Raw genomic sequence first — 18,680 nt, forward strand, 5'->3', positions numbered from 1 at the left:
CCTTGTTCACACTGACACCTGGGCGTTTCAGCCAAGGTGCAGCAAGACTTATGCTTCTCATGGAGGTGGATTACCAGGAGTGCTCCAGCTGCAGAGTCTAAGTGCCTTGCCAGTGTGGACAGGTCAGGAGTTAAGGCACCTAGGGCTGCTTTAATGCGCTCTAACTTGCAAGTGTAGCCAAGCCCAACATGATGTTTAATTCAAGGTGAGATTTAGGGCAGAGATCTTAACTGTTCTAGCCACCCCCTGGAGCTGGGAAACCTGGTCATACAGCTCCTGCTTTGAGCAGAGTATCAGTTCAAGACCTATGGCTTCCTCCTAAGCCAGTGTCACTTTATACAGTCAAGGGGCCCATTCTTGCATGCAGCTGCTCCTCAGACTAGCAAAACAGAAATTACGAAGTTCATGGTTGTCTAAGAGAAGATACGTCTCAGTGAAATAGATAATGCCTTCAGGCTGCACATAATGAAATGCGCAATTGCTATGCGGAGACACCTATGAAGAGCAGCCTTGGTACACACTTGTGCTTTAATCAAGCTAATTATCTTTATGGTACAGGTACAAATTAGACTGACTCATGGACCAGTTTTAAAGCTATGTGCAGTGGATTATCTCCTCACCGTCGCTGGTACACCACGTGCTCAGCCTGCAATGAGGACATGGAAGAGGTAGTTCCTCCTGACCCTCCCAGGGAAATGCAACTTCTGTTAACATGGCTCAAACCACAGCTGCCATTGGCAAGTTAGCAGGAAACTCCAACAGTAAACAAGGGCTCATGCTTGTTTTTTGGCTACTGGAGCAAGCCACAGGTTGCCTACAACAGCCAGTTTTGCCACTAGTACAAGGTCTGACATCTAACTCAGCTTTACTTGTTCAGGCCTCATTTTGGGCCATCAGCAACTGAGGCCAGTTTTAGAAAGTACAAATCCTCTTTAGCAGATGCTTAGGTCAACCAGGAAAGGGTGCCCTTAGTTCCCTTCTGTTGGGGTCAGGTGGTTTTTTGCCTATGAGATGGAAGCTCTTTCAATAGCTTATTGTAGAGCTAAGAAGGTTTCAGTCACATCCAAGCTTACTTGAAAATTTCATCACATGTGGCCAGATAAAAGTTTGCTTTATTCCAGTGCTCTAAGCAGCAGGGTGTTCTTACAAAGTCTTCTGAGTAAGACTTAGGAAAGCTTTTATTTTGCTTTGTGAACTAGGTGGACTGAATTTTCCATCCATGTCCCTTGCCTGAAAAACAGTTCTGTGGACTCCAGTAGTGTTTGAGATATTAGGACAGACCCTGTTGAAGACATTCACAGCAGAGATTTGGCTTCAGAAGCACGTAGTACAAATCCAGAAAGTGTGATTTATTGTCAGATTTCAGACATACAAAAAAAGACTGAATGCCTTTGTTCCTCTTGAAGGGCTTGGCAGACAGACAGGAAGACACCTCCACCCACCAGCTCAGTGTTTTGTGGTGCTTCATCTTTAGAAGTTGTAGAAATCCGGTTTCTCTGCTGAGAAGTTGAAGGTTTGTCTTTCTTGGTCAGATTCTGGCTGCAGGTTTGGATTCTCCTAGACAAAGACAGATACTCATCAGCTGAACGATAGTAGCAGTAGCAGTTCATTGGGATTGCTGAGGCCCAAGTTTCTGCCCTCTTGTTGCTCTTCTAAAATCTGGGGAGTACTCAGAGGAGGTCTAAGCTTCAGCGGGGAGCAAACCTCCCAGCCTGAGTAGTCAGACACTCACACTGGCTTCGCTCCATCTAGTACACCAAAAATAGCAATTGCAGCTTGCCATCCTAGCTCCGATCCAAGAGGTTGGAGGGGCCTGTGAGGTCAAGCTGCTGCCTGAGCTTGCTTCCAGCTGCAGTGCGGACATATCGGGGGGAGTTAGCTAAGGGTGTTTCATGCAGTGGAGACTGGCCCTTTGACTTGACTAAGTGACTAATTTCTTATAGCAGTGGAATGCTTAGATCAGGCATCTCACTGGCAGTGCCAAGACAACTGGGGACTAGTTCAGAGGCTGTTCCAACCCATCTAGTACTGCACAAAGCAGGGATAGCCTAGGCCTCCTGTATGGATTGTGTCGATGGGCTGACTGTCACAGCTACAGGTCAAGTGTCTCACAGAAGCATTGCAGTAGAGTCAGTGTTTACTCACTGCTGTTACAGCCTGACCGTTTCTTTGCAAGGGAGATCTGTCTTTGCCTTCTTCCTGTGCCCTCAAATCCTTCAATGTTGGGGTCAGCTACTCAGAACACAGAAGGCTTCCCTATAAGTGTCAGGATTTTAAAAGGAAACATTCTGCAGTATTTTAAAAATAGTTTCCAGACCTTAGGGTTTGGGATATGAACATCCTGCCAATATAGCACCTAGAGATTTTAGGCAGGGTCTGGTCCCACTGTGCTTGGGTACCGTACAAACTAGTATGAGAAGCCCTGCTCAAAAAGCTTGTCATTGAAAGGTGCCCCAATTCATCTCGATGAGTGTTTGCTCTTAAGCCTAATATTATGAACACATTTCAGATACTTTAGCAGCACAGCTATGCTCTGTGCGTGCACAAATGCTGCAACTGCAGTTATGGTAAGTCACATGGGGCACATGAGCTGCTAGACAGGGCTAAGTGCCCGGTCTCATTTTCCCCTCCCCAAATGCAACAGTAACCATAGCTTTAGAGTTACTGCACAAGGCCAGTGTTCTAAACTTAACCTTTGATAGAGGGAGATTTGTTGTGAATTAACAGGATTTGATCTTCTACCTATAGGGCTAGCAGCTTGACAAGAGTGCTTGATTAGAGTAGGATGTTTAGTCTAGTCTTCCATTCATGCCAATAAGTTAGCTAAGCTTTAAATAAGTAAAGCCTATTTACATTTGCAGTTCATATAAATCCTTGAATCATTCCAACAGCTGTCATTTGGAGATAGCCAAAAAGGAACTCCAGCAGCAAGATAGGATCTGGTTGACTTTGTTGGGCATCAACTCAACCTAATTTAAGTCTTGACCTTCTGGAGTCTAGATTAGTAACGGATACCTGTGAACTGAATGATGGCACAGTCTGAGGCTAATAACCTGCAGAAACTCAAGATTGTTTCAGGGTCCTGAAAGCCTGGATGGAGAGACCTGGCAGAAGATACTATTCAGAGATCACATGGGATAACTGTTCTCCCCGTGCTACCACTTGGAAGTAGTTGAGACAGTCCACCTACCTCACTAGCGAAGTATCTCTCTATGAGACCTAAGGCAGCTTGATAAACCATGGTATTATTATGGGTTTGCAGTGCTTCAATTTTCTCCAGGCCACCAAGTTCTTCCACTAGAAAGCACAGCTTCTCGGTCTCCTCCAGCTTCTCAGCTGCCTGTGGAGATTGGGAGAAGGCGCAAGGAGATTAGATAGCACCAGCTGCCCTAGGTGCCTTCTTGACATACTGAAAAAATAAATTTAACTCCATCAGATGGCACCTTGTTCTGGGACTAGCCATTGAATCCCCACTCCTGCACACCCAAGTGTTAGAGAGTCAAAGCCTGCATGCAGGTATGCCGTTTGTGAGCTACAAGCTCTCCAATTGGATCCTGCAGTGCTACAAGAATGAGGCCTGAAGCTCAGGTATTTACAAAATTAAACCACACAATAAGTACTTGGCTCCAAGGGATTTAGTTACAAGCCTCTGGGACCAGTTGTTGATCTTACGTGGTTAACCTCAGTGCTTTTTTTTTTTTTAAATATTAAGATTTAGGTTTTCAAGAACTCTTTACTTCTGTGCTGTTACACAGCATGTCAATAGGAGTTTATTTCCAGAGGGGGCCCAATATTTACACAGGACACAGTTGTAGTGTCATACTAGCTTGTTTCATCCTCTTAAGGAAGAGAGCTGCAAGCAGAAATCCAAGCTTTGTTTCTCTTAGCACTGCTTTTAACTATCTAAGTCAGCTTAAGTTTTTGGTATTTAGTAGGCAAGTGTTGCCCCAAAATGACTTCTACTGCCTACAGCCTATTCCAAGGGTAGGGCCAATACTGGTGATCCATGTGCACAGGCAAGTGTGACCCTAGTGCATACAAGTTTGAGGCCCCCCCAAAGGAAAAACCACCACTTACAAAAAAGCAAGACCACCACTGGAAGTCAAGATCTTACCAGGAAGAGATTTGAAATTGTATCAAGGATGACCAGGATGGTTTTGCCATCTCTGGCAGAGAGCAGATTGAGCAGAGGTTTAAGGACCCCATACTGGACAAGTTCCACCACTTGCTGTACAGTGCCTCCTGTTGTGAAGTTGGCTACTGCCCACACGGCCTCTTTCTGAGCTTTAAATTCTCCCTGCAAGAGAGATGCAGGTTAGAACTTGGATCTCCATTCACCTATGTCTATAAAATGTAACAAGTGGAAAAGGACTAGACTGTTTCCTTGATACGCTGTTTGCTTAAGCACTCTAGTCTCAGGAGTCAGCTTAATTCAAGAATTAAGCAAAGCTTTGTAGAGGTGACACATGGGGGTATATAGGGTCATGTTGCTCCCCCCCACCCCCATTTGCTGCTTGGCTTTTACCGAGCATGGTCAGGAACACTGACTAAGCCAGCTGCCCTCTGTCTCCCCACCCACAACTATCACCAGGCACAAGTAATCTGACACTTGTGATGTCTGTATGGAAGAGGTTGGTCATAGGGAAAGAGTACCTGCATGCTTCTATGAGGGGCATGCAAGGAAAGCATGCAGCTCCCTTGCCGTTTTAAGGCACATGAAACAGGCCAGAGTACCTCAAGAGGAGTAGTAGCATGTGCCAGTCCTCCTAGTCCAAACAGTCTCAGACTAGAAGTGGGAAGCATGGAGCTTTTATTAACTCACTGCTTTTGCAGTAGCAGTAATCCCAGCACCACACATCACCCACACTGCTTCTCCTGTACCTTATCCAGCAGCTCCACCAAGGGAAGTAGCAGCCCACAGGTAATGAGTTGCTGGATCTGATGGCAAGGTCCTGCTGCAATGTTACTGAGAGTCCATGCTGCCTCCTTCTGTATAGTTGGCTTTGGGTGTTGCAAGAGCTGTGGCAGGACGGTCAACACACCTGCATCGATGGCCATCTGGGTTTGCTCGTCGGTCCCAGTGACTACGTTCCCAATAGCACGTAGAGCTGGGGTCTAGGTAGAGAGAAGTGATTCACTCCCTGAATGAGTGAGATGAGGAGACTGTCTTTGGCAGGGCCCCCAGACTTAGTCACCCAAGAAGCAGAACTAGTCTAACAAGTGTTTTCCTTCAACACTGGTCTTTCCCTTACTGACCAGTAGAAAAGTTCATTCATGCTGCTGGCCCCTACAGTCAACCTAACTAGTGCACAACTCTGGGACTTGTCTTAGAAGTAGGACACCACTTTCAGAGGAAGGTGGCTTAAATAAAATAAAGAAATTAATGGAGATCTCCTAGAACTGGAAGAGACCTTGAAAGGTCATGGAGTCCAGCCCCCTGCCTTCACTAGCAGGACCAAGTACTGATTTTGCCCCAGACCCCTAAGTGGCCCCCTCAAGGATTGAACTCACAACCCTAGGTTTAGCAGGCCAGTGCTCAAACCACTGAGCTATCCCTCCCCCTGTTAAATCTTTATGTCATGCAACCATAAGCCAGCAAGACCAGGGTGTTGGATCAGCAGCAGAGCTACCTCTGCAATCTAGGGGGCAGGACAATCCCATTATGGTGGACAAGGATACCCTTGTTTCCCCTCCCACCTCCAGCATGCTTCCAATTCCAGTCCTAGAAGGGAGGAGTCTTGCTTTTTAGGTTTCCCTTTGTAGCACTGAATTGTGCCTTTGTGGAGGAGTGAGGTTCATGAAAGAATGAGTATTTCTTGCCATAGCCCATGTATTCTACCTACCACAACACTTAATTCTGGACTGGCCATGAGTTCCACCAGCCTCGGGAGAATCCCAGTCTCCACCACCACATGAATGCGATCATTGGACCCATCAGTCAGGTAGGATACAGCCCAGCAAGTGTCAGAGAGGATGTCCTTATCTTCATGTTTCAGTAGGCGAATGAGCACTGGCAGGATCTGTCTCACTGCCTCAAGGGGTGGGTAAGGGTTCTTGTTCCTGCAGAGGTTTGACAGCGTCCATGTTATATTTCGCAGGAACCCAACCTGAAACACAAGGGAGGATGTTCTCATACAAGACTGAGAATCTGCAAAGTTAAGGCCAGGGAAAGGAAGCACTCTAGAAGTGGTGCATTTGCCCCATTTAATAGCATTTCCTCATGAGGTAGAGGGGAACAGCCAAGAGTCAGTGTAGGGGAATCCTGCAAAGCCAGTGGCAACTCTGAAGTTTGAGGTGGGGGAGGGGGAGAGAAAGGATAAGATGGGAGGTGAGTTAATAGGATGCCCCCATCTGAGATGAGGTAGGAGTAAGAAGGCAGTCTCCTTCCCCCATGATAAATTGCTACCTGGTGAGAAGTCTCTCAAACAAATACCTGGTGGCATGACAAACGGATACTAAAACAGTAAGTGAGATTTTTAAATGAGAGCTGTTTGGAATGTTACAAGTTAAATGCCAGTTTCCAAGGCAAGCATTTGCTGGACCTTTGGGACCAAGATTATGGAGTAATCCCCTACCGAGTTTGGATCTGGAATGGTTGGTTTCTCAACATGGGCTGATCTAACTTACTGTGCATGGAGGCTATGAATAGCTAGTGCTGTGCAGACCATATTCATCACAGCGGGAGGGAAGCACAGACTTTCTGAAGGACAGCAACATCTGGGTTCACAAAGAGTTGCATCTACCATATTATGTTTTCAATACACAACTAATCTATCCATGCTGTTCCCTGGGAGGAGTATGCGAGTACATCTAGGAATGCAGCAGCAAGAGACAAAGAACTAGGAGCATCTAAGGCAGGGCTTCTCAAACTGGGGGTCATGACCCTTCAGGGGGTTGCAAAGTTATTATGTGGGGGGTTGCAAGCCATCAGCCTCCACCTCAAACCCTGTTTCATCTGCAGCATTTATAGTAGTGTTAAATATATATAAAAAAGTGTGTTTAATTTGTATGGGGAGGCTGCACACAGAGGCTTGCCATGTGAAAGGCGTCACCAATACAAAAGTTGTAGAACCACTGATCTAAGGGAAGGACATTGCTTAACACTGCCCTAAATTGCCCCTCCTCTACCCAGAAGGGCACAGCAGGCTCTCCTGCCTCTATTCTACCTATAGGAAAGGACAATATAGACATCAGTGCCCTACAGACACCCCGCCCTAGGCATCCATGCAGGTCACTAGGCCCCAGCCCTAACCCTGCCATTTCCCAGGGAGCATCTTATACAAAGCCTCAGCCCTTCCTGGGAGGAGAGGAGCCCCAGAGACATTTATCATCTCAGGAACCCTCAGCAGGGTCAGACTAAGCAGTTCATTCAAGGAAGAGTGTATTAGACACTTATGTAGTAAGGATCTGGACTGGCAAATCTAGTGGATCGCTCACATGGGTTTGCAGATAAAGTGATGTATACCTGCATTGCCAACGCCCTCCATCCCATTATGCTTTGTTTTGTGTTTAGAGCCAAGATTTTAAATTCTTTGGGGGTAGGGACCAGTAACTGGTTTTGAAGCATCTAACATTGACTCAAGTACTAGCCAGGAGGCACACCAGACCCTGCATTACTTCCCTCCTCCCCATAAGCAGCTTTTGTTTTACAGGGTACAGGTTAATCTTGCTGCTTCTTAGAGTGACCAGATATCCTGATTTTATAGGGACAGTCCTGATTTTTGGGTCTTATATAGGCTCCTATTACCCCCACCCCCATCCTGATTTTTCACATTTGCTGTCTGGTCACGCTACTGCTTCTTGTTCTCCTCTCCCTCCCCCATCCTGAAAGGATGGACACAATTCAGCATCTTACCACTTTATCTAGTTGGACAGTTTTGCTACTGAGCACTAGACAAGTGGAAAGGTTTAAAAGAGGATGAGACCCAGAGTGGAAAGGTTCCTTAGATCTAGGTGCAGGGGGACCAGCTTGCTACATCTGCACATTTGCTACCATTAGCCAGCCAAGTCAGCATGGACAGGTGAAAGCGGTCAGATCTTTGTTAGTTTGTATCCAGTGGGTTTCCAATTAGCCAATCACAAACCATTAACTATATACAGGACAAGATCTCCTTTTCTTCCAGCCCCTCCTCCCCAACTGTTTTATCCCAAGAGCAGAGCCCATCCCACCTTCACACAAATGGGTTAACATTTGGCTTTGTTACAAGTGATTAGTAGTCACAATTCAGCAATTAGTCAAGTGATTAACAGCTACTAATTCAAGGAGTTGGAATATTTACAGGAGTAGAAGGCGACACCAGGGCCAACAGAGGAGGAATCACATTGTTGTGGATAAGGGAGTCTCTGTACATGGGGCCATCACCTGTATGGAGAAGAGCAGAATGGTTTGTTTACAGTTGTCTTATCTAGCAGCCAGACTACTTCCTGATGTGTTAAAGAACAGAATTATAACAAGTGTCTACACTTGCAGCCACCAGTAGGTGATGAGGTGGTTTATTTTTGGTAGGCAAACTAGAGCCATAAAGTATTGTTTGTTTTCAATTGGTGAGGATTGAGTGGCCAGACAGTTTTCCCCTCACACAAACTGAATTTTAAGAAAATCAAAACCACACTCTTTGGCAAGAAAGGCATGTTAGATGAGGCAGATATGGGGGGGGGGGGAGGAGAATAAAGACTGAGTACTCTGCCTTCATAACACGAAGAATTTAAGGTCTCAGTAAGGGTTGTTCTTCAGCACACAGATGCTGGCTGGGTTTGCCTATACCACAAGGTTAAGTAGATGGATTTATTGGTCCTTATTTTACTCCAGGCTTTATCTTGAAGTCTAGATATCTAGTTCCCATTAAAGCTAGAGGGCATGAGATTATTGCCAAGGCAACAGTGATCACAAGGCAAAAATCTGGAGGCATTCCAAAGGAGAGCCGTTGCACAGGTCACCATTTTGTGAAAGCGGGAGAGCGCCTCTTACCTGCTATGTTACCCAGTGCCCACACAGACTGTTCACTGATATGCATGTGCGGAGAAGACAAGAGGGCTACGAAGGCTGGGACAGCACCTGCCTCCACAACGGCTCTTGTCTGGTCAGATGTTCCAGAAGCAATGTTAGTCAGGGCCCACGCGGCTTCGAACTGCAAGGTAACGTTATCGTTACGGCTCAAGAATTCCACCAGTTTGGGAATAATCCCTGCTTCAATAATCTGATTGAGAGGTGGGTTCCTCTGCCGGGACAGCATCCTCCTGTGGGGACGGACAGGAAATGGCATCTCAGGGTAAGTTCTCCCTTTTCACTCAGTCAGTGGGAAATAATGATGAACCACAATCCTATGACTCTGAACTATAGTGAGATGGACCCTGGAGTGTTTTACACAGCAAGTAGACAAGCTCTGTAGCTCTCACTATAGGAAAACTGAGTTCAGCATCTAGTTTAGGCAAATCCTACAGTAGTTTTGTTATTGTGTATTCAAGAGTTAGTCTTCTACAAAAACTGTAGTCACATGGGTCTTCAAGAGGTCACGGTGGCAGCAATATCATTGTTTGCCTATGGCTCAGAGCAGTGGCAACCAGAGAAAGCATGATAAGAGCAGTAATACTTCCTCTTCCCTGTTTTGAGATTACTGCTGTTTTGGGGTGGGAGGGTCCTTTAGAAGACTTGTTTTCTGGTACAGTCTGCTACTTTGACTACCTACAGCTTGTTGATATTTTGCCTGGGACACTCAAGAGCCAATTGCAGGTCAGCTCTGCCATGCACCTGGAAGACTGGCCTTCCTCTTCCTTGAAGGGGTCAGTCACATCTAGTTTTCAAGTTGTTTTAGGTATGTGCACAAGTTGGGCCTAGTAGAGGCCAAGTTTGTCACTTGTGAAGCAAATGCATTTGAGCCAGTCTCCAGAGGAGTGAGGTTACTGCACTGCCCATAACCACCACAGGATGTTTGGGAAGGCTCTTGAGGTACATCTACATGGCAATTAAAAACCCACAGCTGGTCCATGCCAGTTTGCAGGGCTCTGGCTAAGGGGCTGTTTAACTGTGGTGCAGATGTTCAGGCTTGGGCTGCAGCCTGACCTTTGGGACCCTCTCACTTCAGGCTCCTGTGAACATCTACACTGCAATTAATAACAGCCCCTTAGCCCGAGCCCTGCAAGCCCAGGCCAGCCACAGGTTTTTAACTGCAGTATAGAGGTGTCCTAGTCATTTCTGGCAGAAATGTCAGATACCCTTGTCTAGGGAGTTGAGTCAGCAAAAGAAGCCAGGAGGAGCCTTCAATGAGTGGTGGCAGCCACAGCAACCCCCCAGCCTTCTGAAGAAGAAGATAGGAGGCTGTTACGTAGGAAGGAAGAGTTGCACTGCAGACAGTGTTAGGCCTGTCGAGGAGAGGAGACACTTAACCAGCTGTAAAAAGCAACAGAGGGTCCTGTGGCACCTTTAAGACTAACAGAAGTATTGGGAGCATAAGCTTTCGTGGGTAAAAAGCTCACTTCTTCAGATGCAAGTAATGGAAGTTTCCAGAGGCCAGTATAAGTCAGTATGGAGATAATTAGGTTAGTTCAATCAGGGAGGGTGAGGTGCTCTGCTAGCAGTTGAGGTGTGAACACCAGCTGTGTTCCTTCAGTGCTTGTCCCCTCAGACATTAAAGTGTGTTCTTAAACTGTTGTAACCTGAGCTTCAGACATTGGTTGGTTTCTCTCTCCCCCACCCCCCCAAATCACTCACACAGGACAGGAAACATCCCTTTCCCCACCCATGAGTTAGCAAGGAAGCACCCCTACCGCTACACAGGCTAATATTTGGTTGCCTCATGTTTTGGATTTGGCTTTTGTACCCGTGCCTCTTTCCCTTCCGTTGTTTCAGGTACTTTCATGCTCCCTTCCCCCATTGCTGCAGTATTTGAATGCCTCAATCTGATTTCTTCTCTTGCTCACAATTGTGTTGTGAAGTACTATTATCCCCATTTTACAGGTGGGAAACTGAGGCAGAGACAAAGCAACTTGCCCAAGGTCAGACAGGAAGTCTGGTGAAGTAGGGACTTCAACACATGTCTAGTCCTATGCCAATACCCTAACCACTGGACAATCCATCCTCTCTCGTCTTTCAGTTAGGTCTGCAGTATAACTCTTGAGCAGGGAAGAGGTCTGTAGCACATATGGGCACTACATCAATATTTGTATTCTATTGCACAGAAAGAACTGTTACAACATACCTGGCTGTCTGAGTAGCCTTCAGATGAAGCTCAGGATTGTTCCCATTCACAGCTTGAACTATTTCCTCCAAGGAGAGCTGAGCAGTCTGTCATGGAGAAAGGAGATTCAGAGTCAGACAAGATAAGCCAAGACTCAGAATTCATCTTTGTAGTCACCTAGAAGCCTAGGCCCAATCTGCCACCACAGCATGTCTAAACAATATCCATCCTTTATGCAATGCAGTTTCAGGATGAGGCAGAGGAAGAAAGTCCATGAAAACCTCAGATGTAAGGGATCCCTTGTGCCAGGCAGGAATAAGGCCGCAAGTTCTGAAAGTTTGTTGAGAATGTTCCAGGGTAGCCAGGCTATCAGCTATCACGTTGCATTCACTGCTCAAGTAGCCAGCGTGGGTTCTTGCCAGTTCTATCTAACAGGAGGTCTAACATACACCATTGGAAGAGGTTTTCAATGTCCCCTTTCTAGTTTATTTTGAATAGTCTTCCTGTAGAACCGAGTCACTTAAATAGACTCGGTAGTGTTCACTGCAACATCTGAGCAGCTCACAGAGTGGCGAGCAACTGTGTCACTACACAAGTTAGCCTGGCCATAGAGTTGAGCAGCTAGCATGGTTTTTGCACAGTAGTGCACTGTACTCACTGCATTCTTTTTCTCTTGTTCTGGAGAAAGACTCTCCCCCATGGAAGAGAAAGAAATGTTCCTTCGTTTTAGGATCTGTTCATCTTTCTTGGCCTTTCGAAGTTCTACATTAACCTCCATCCTCTGGCGTCTCATCGCCTATGAAGGAAGAGTGCCATATGTTACAAGCGGTTTTGTGAGTATCAGCTCTGAAGATGGATGTTTCATAGCACTGCACACATTATTTCTCTAGGAAGTGATCTGACTTCTATCCCAAGTTTAGTCTTCAAGTGTTCTGCTCAGATTTCCTGTTGGACTTATTTAAGCTTTGTCGCTTCACAAATATTGTGACAAAGTCTTGCACATGACAGATTGGCACCTACAATCATTATTGGGGGTAGGGGATTGTGGCAAGTTTTGAGTTATGCTGCGAGACCAAAAGATGGGCATCTTGTAATGATCTGCCATTGGACAGGATGCTACCTTTACAACTGCTCTGATGACTAGGAGAGTAGATGATATTCCTCTGGTAAATGCTTTAGTGCTATCCTAGAGAAATTAAGGTAAACCATCAGATTCACAGATTACAAGGCCAGAAGGGTCCACTGTGTTGATCTAGTCTGACCTCTTGTATAATTAAGCTTGGAAAGAGGACATTTACAGATAAAAATGTAAATTTCACCATCCACACACAAACCAGTGAAAAATCATCATCAACTGAAAATTAGACCGGCCAAGAAAGTACGCTATTTGAGAAATTCTAGTTTGATTAAGAATATTTACTTTGTATATTTTGACATGTGATGCAGACAATTTGTGCTTAAAGCTTTCTGAATTTCAAAAGCTGTCATTAAATAATTGTCTGACAGCCCCCGATGATTTCTTGAAACTGAATGTTTCAAGTTAAAAATGCTTAAAACCAAACAGCAATATTCTCGGTCAATCATAAAAGAAATAAAAAGTGAATTCTGCAAGGCTTATTTATAAGCCAGGACATAGAACTTCAAAATAGTTCCAGGAGCACATATCTTTTAGAAAAAACATCCAGTCACTGGTGATGGGGAATACATCAATATCCATGGTAATTTGTTCCAGTGGTTAATTACCCTCCCTGTTAAATTTACACTATTTCCAGTCTGAATTTGTCTAACTTCCAGCCATTGGATCATGTTACACCTTTCTCTGGTAGCTTGAAGAGCCCATTATTAAATCTTGGTTCCCCATGTAGGTACTAATCAAATCACCCCATAAGTTTCTCTTTGTTAAACTAAAGAGACTGAGCCCCTTGAGTCAATTATAAGGTAGGTTTTCTAATCATTTAGTTGTTCTCATGGCTCTTCTCTGAGCCCTCTCCAATTTATCAACATCCGTCTTGAATTGTGGGCACCAGAAGTGGAGATAGATTATTTTACCTCTGACACTGGAATACTTACTCCTACATGCAATTCTGCTGTTTATGTACCCAAGAATCACATTAGCCATTTTGGTGACAGCATGGCCCTGGGAGCTCATGTTCAGCTGATTATCCCCCACAACCCTCAAATCTTTCTCAGAGTCACTGCTTCCCAGGATCAACTCCCCCATTCTGTAAATACAGCCTACATTCTTTGCTCCTAGATGTATATATTTAGCTATATTAAAGACATTGTTTGCTTGTGCCCAGTTTACCAAGCAATCCAGATCACTATCAGAAATCTGCCCTTGTCATTATTTATGAAGGACAACTTTTGGCTCGCAGCCTTACACATGCTAAAGGGGAAGGGCAGCTTCGTTTAGACATGTTAGAAATAGCTAATTTATTGGCATAGATGTTACTTTCATTTCACTAGGAAATTCCAGACAGTCTTAAGAGGACTTGTTCTGATGTTTCCCCTCTCTCAAGGCTGTCACAACTCTGTCTACACTGGCCCTTCCTATCAATACGTTTTGATAAAGCCATCCTCCCTATCAGTCCCCCCTTTAGGGCATTCCTGACACCAGTGTAGTCAGACTGTTTTGTGATCAGTGTCAGATTTGTAGGTGCACCAGAGAACAGTTATCCTTTAAGAGAACGCTTCACTGCAGCCATGTACAAGCGTTTGGCTCCACTTGAGTGTTATTTCAGATTGATTGAGACAAAGACAATCAAGTGTAACTATTCCCAAAGCAGTGGGTCCAGACTGCTTTGTTATACTGCTGTAACTGACTTCTCTTTTGAATCAGAGGCCGTGCATCACTGCACTTTTTCAAGGTAAGTCCAGAGCATTCTGGGCAGACATCCCCTGGTACGGTGATCCACCACCAGGCTCATGAGTTCTGGGATTTTTCCTCACTGTATGGGGGAACACCTACTGGAAGCCACTGGAATTTGAGGACTTGGTCAAAGCAATGCCCATGATTCCTCTCTTGTCATCCCACAAGGGGCATGGCTGCTATAATTTGTATGTGACTGTGTGAGAGCTCTCCAAAGGAGGGCACACCTGGCTGCACACCAGCATTTAAATCAGGGCAATGACATCTGGTCAAGATGACCCAGGACCAGTAGTGCACACAGAGGTAAACAGACAGGCCCACTGGGTGGGCACTAATGCAGTGTGGGATAGCAGTGGGAGGACTGCCAGACGCAGAATAGCTAATTCAAAATGAGGATGCATTCAGACCAACCTTATTCCAGAGCAACTCATTCCAAATTAGAGAGTATCTGCATCCAAAATGGATTAATTAAAGCAGAATGGGATGTTGTAATTAAACATGTGGATGCAAGGCAGTTTATCCTAAAGCAATTCAGGTTAATCTAAGATAGCTTTCAAGTTTACGCAAGCCCCCACAAATATTTTCCTTACCCCAGGATGTTTTTATTTTAAAACTCGGCAGGACTTTTAAAGGTTTGTCAACTTGATATGTTGCCAGCTGGAGAAAGTTGCGTTAGTTATGAAACCTGCCCCCAAATCCTCTGTCAGTTTGCATTTTTTCCTACTTTTTAAAGAGTTTTCCTCCATTTCTGTACAAGGGGACCACAGAGGAAGTGCTAGAGAACACTGTTCCAACTGAATAAAACCCAGATCCATCTCTCAAATTCTATATTATATGTAATCTTTTCCAAGTCTTGATCCCCATGCAGATAACTTTTTGTAATTTTGTTTTGAGGGCCATGTAAAACAAAAACAAAAAACCCCAAGCCATGCAAGACACAGTTTTAGCGCTAGCTTCAAGTGTTTGTAGCGGCACAAAATTATGACAGATACCATTAAGCTTCAGTTTGACAGACTTGAAAAGCAAAATCTCTGCCTTTTACAAGTGTCGAGAGCCAGCTTCCTGCCCCAGTGATTTCTTACCAAGCTTTAGTTTCTCTTTTGCCGTTTAAAGCTAGATCTTGTTCAAGCTCCAGGCATGTTTTCTTCCTGCTGTATTAAGGGTTGTCTACATGTACAGTGGTGCAGTTGTGCCACTGTAGTGCTTAGTGAAGATGCCACCTATGCTGACAGGAGATGGATTTCTCCTGTCTGCCTAAGTAACCCATCTTCCCAAGAAGCTGTCTATACCACGGATTTGTTTGGTATCACTACATCACTCAGGGACATGAAGCGACGTAGTTATAGTGACATAAGTTCACAGTCTAGATCAATAGTTCTCAGCCTATTTACCATTGTGGGCCACATACGTACCTCTCTGGTTTATATGGGCTACAGCCACACAACATATATATACACACTATCTGTATGGTCCTGAGGATGTCACATGGGCCACAGCTGCATGCTTAGCAGGCCACAAGCGGCCCAAAGGTTGAGAACCTCTGGTGTAGGCCAAGCCTAAATCTCATGTTATATGCTTTATCATATTCTGAAAGATACTGTTTAGACCACTTACGGTCAACATTTTCAAGTTCTGTGCCATAAGGGAAAACACCTCGTGAGGAATCATGCACACCCCCCAATTTGGTCAGGACACTGATTGGTTGGGGACCCCCATACTTACAGCTGTATCTTTGCCTTTATTTTTAAACTTTTTCATCCTCTCATCTTGCTCGTTTGTGGTAGGCATCTTCTCAGCTGTTTGTTGAGCGAGTTCAAAGCTTCAACTGCAGATAGGATTTGAGACAGAACAGATTAGGTTTCAGTGATTAGTTAGTTTCACCGCAACTAGCCAGCGCCACTTACAGGGTTTAACTTGGTCTAAAGGGAGAGGCTGCACCTAGCACAGGTATGGGCTGTGAACCTACATGTTCCAGTGTCCAAAGTCTAGTGCTCCAAACAGCTTTGTCCCCAGCACATACACTCTACTGCATCAATGTTGGGCACAAGTTTGTTTTTTGGACAGGAAGGACCATTTAAGGCTGGCAGTTAGCCAGACCTGGGTCACTTAGAATACTAACAAAAACCACAGGGACTAACACTAGGCCATTGAAGTTACATTGTCACTAAGCACAGATCTGCTCTGTGACAAGAACCCAGACATGTCCCAAGAGGTTTTTGTAGCCATTACTTGATACTGTAGCTGCTTCTTCAGTTTAAACACATTCAAAGCTGGAGAGGGAGGCAAGAGAGTCCATGATGTTGAAAGCGCTGACTTAAGGGGTAGCTATGAAGAGACTGAATATGTGCAAGCCTACTTTCTTACACCACCAGGTAACCTGTACTGTTACAGATAGAGGTGTCCTAGTTATTCCTATTTTCCCCAGATACATTTGTTATTGTACCACTATCAGCCAGTAAGTGGCTCAGATTTAAGTATTTTTCCAGGTCAGAATTTGCACTAAGAAGCCTTCCCCATCACAAAGCTGTGGTTATGAGTGTTTGGTTATTTTAAAGACCACACAATGGTCAATGTTAGCCATAACTACAGACAAACTCAGATGCATACTACTGGGGAAAGCACATGGTACACACCACCAGCTGGTTTATTTCACAGGGGCGGATGTTGCAGGTGACCAAACAGCCCGAGAAGTTTAGTAAAGGACAAGCAAGGCAAGTTGACACATCAACAGCAGTCCTGGGGTATTACCAGCATTAAAATCACAGATGCAGCTGATCTGTTAGAAGCAAACATGCTAGTGTAGCAGTTTCACACACACACACACATTCCTGTTCTTATCTTTTTGCATTCACCATGAGGCATGGGATATATTGCCCAAGCCTTTTGGAGAGGATATCCTGAAAATGTTGGCCCTTTGAGGCACTTCCCACTTAAGGCACCATTTAAAGCAATTTATGCTCAACAGTTGCATGAGAAGCCAGATACTGCTACTAATAGCCAAATCCACAAGAACATACCAGCCAGCTACCCACCAGGATGAAAAATTCTTGCCTAATCATTCTACCAGCATGCAGCAGGGAGAGGAAGAGGCCAGTCAACTCCATAGGCTTCACCCACCCCTGCTTTAGGGCTGGATTTAAGCTGTACCTTGCATGCACATAGGGGAGGACAGTTGACTGATCAAACCCTTTATTTCTGGCTGTACCACTAACAGAATAGACCAACTCATGTACTGGAATTCTGGATTTCTGCATTTCTCTGTCAATTGTAACAGACTTGCACAGGGGGAGAGCTCAGTCTAACAGGATTTGAGAGGAGGAGGGGAGACTAAATGCTGCTGCTTCTTCCCAGAGGAAAATTTTAAACGTCTATTGAAACAACTCGTGAAAGCCTCCCTCAGGAGGAACCGCTTCTAGTACTAGCCAGTCCACTACTGCCAGAGACACCTAGCAGGTTGTGAACCTGCATAGGACTCCTGCCTTCCCAGCAAGGGCAGAAAAGTGACTTGCCCCCAGCAGCTGGGGGAGAAGGAAGCAGCCTACAGCCTCTGCAAGCATTTACATCAGGCGAGCCACACGCTTCACCCCTTGCACAGCCAGAGAGCAGCTCTGCAGAGCCTGGCTTCCTACCCAAGCAAGGAGGCTACCCCACTGCGCCCCAGCAGCACGCCTCTCCCCCCCAACTGGAGGGGGCTGCAGGCTGAAAAAACAAGCGTCAGTGGAAGCAACGAGCAACCACTCCAGGCGGCGCAGGGACCCCAGCTACAGCCCCTCTGCAGCAGCGTCTGCTGCACCAGCTGTTCAATACAGGCCCCCCAGCAGCGCCGGGACGGCTACCCCCTGTACCTGCTCAGCCCCTGGCTCTGGGCAAAGACTTCACCTAGAGCAGCGGCCTGAGGATGGCACTTTAATCTCCCGCGGATCTGTGTCGCCTCGCTGATTGGCTCTTTCCTGGAGCCGCCCCGCCCCCGTAATTCCTTAACATTCTTTTGCCATAGCAACGCCCGGCTCCACCTTCGCAAGGCTGCAGGGGCGGGGTAGCAATCATCCTGCCACCCGGGGCTTGCGAAGGGTCCCCAGCCACGGGCTCTGCTCCACCCAGTCTCGCGCCAGGGGCTTGGCTTGGCTGTTTTAGTTGCCCCTGGGGTGGGGCTTTTCATCCCCAACACATCAGGGTCTCTCCCCACCCTTTGCCATGCGCCATGTTACATCAAAGCTAGGGTCCAGCCAGCCCAGTGCTAACAGAGCTCGGGCACTAGCACCGCACCAGAAGCAGGTATTTTCCAGTCCCTGCAGGCAGGCTACATTGTGCATTAACTGTTCTGCTAGGGTGCTGGGATTTGCTTGACTAGGAGGGGCAAGCAGCGTGTTTAAAGTGCAGACAAAAACCAGCTGGGAAAATTTGGGAAATGGCCCTTCCCCACCATGAACCTGATATGAAACTGTTCTCACGTGGAGTGCTGGGGCAACTTCCCCCTTGCCCTGGCTGAACAAGGGTGGAAAGGAGCAAGGCGGGGGCAGGCACTGTGTTACCCAGCTCTACATCTGCTCCACAATCCCCATAATACAAGGAAAGGAAGAGGCAGTCTGAGGCTAAAGGGGACCATGTTCAGACCAGTACAGAGAGAGGGGCTGCGT

At 46.0% G+C, this 18,680-nt stretch overlaps 1 protein-coding gene across 2 annotated transcripts; it reads right to left on the reverse strand.

The window, feature by feature from the left end:
- Window positions 1-1,324: 1,324 nt before the first annotated feature.
- Window positions 1,325-17,994, reverse strand: KPNA7 (karyopherin subunit alpha 7). Of its 2 annotated transcripts, XM_008164846.4 has the most exons (11): window positions 17,889-17,994; window positions 15,766-15,868; window positions 11,833-11,970; window positions 11,196-11,281; window positions 8,969-9,237; window positions 8,280-8,362; window positions 5,844-6,107; window positions 4,882-5,115; window positions 4,115-4,297; window positions 3,191-3,340; window positions 1,325-1,557 (listed from the first exon to the last, which is right to left on the reverse strand). In XM_008164846.4, the coding sequence occupies exons 2-11, from the start codon at window positions 15,829-15,831 to the stop codon at window positions 1,471-1,473; spliced, it is 1,560 nt and encodes a 519-aa protein (XP_008163068.1). In that variant the 5' UTR covers window positions 15,832-15,868; window positions 17,889-17,994; the 3' UTR covers window positions 1,325-1,470. The 2 variants fall into 2 exon arrangements, with proteins under 2 accessions (XP_008163068.1, XP_023958080.1); XM_024102312.3 differs by lacking the exon at window positions 11,833-11,970.
- Window positions 17,995-18,680: the final 686 nt, after the last annotated feature.

Source organism: Chrysemys picta, chromosome 10 (genome assembly GCF_011386835.1).
Source record: "Chrysemys picta bellii isolate R12L10 chromosome 10, ASM1138683v2, whole genome shotgun sequence".
NCBI classification, from domain to species: domain Eukaryota; kingdom Metazoa; phylum Chordata; order Testudines; family Emydidae; genus Chrysemys; species Chrysemys picta.

Bases quoted from the DNA above. Each gene is read 5' to 3' on its own strand.
- KPNA7 (XM_008164846.4), bottom strand. From the start codon at position 15,831: ATGCCTACCACAAACGAGCAAGATGAGAGGATGAAAAAGTTTAAAAAT. The intron at 11,971-15,765 runs GTAAGTATGGGG...CTTCCTTCATAG, and splicing joins ATAAAGGCAAAGATACAGCT to GCGATGAGACGCCAGAGGAT. The intron at 4,298-4,881 runs GTACAGGAGAAG...TCTCTCTTGCAG, and splicing joins TGGTGGAGCTGCTGGATAAG to GGAGAATTTAAAGCTCAGAA.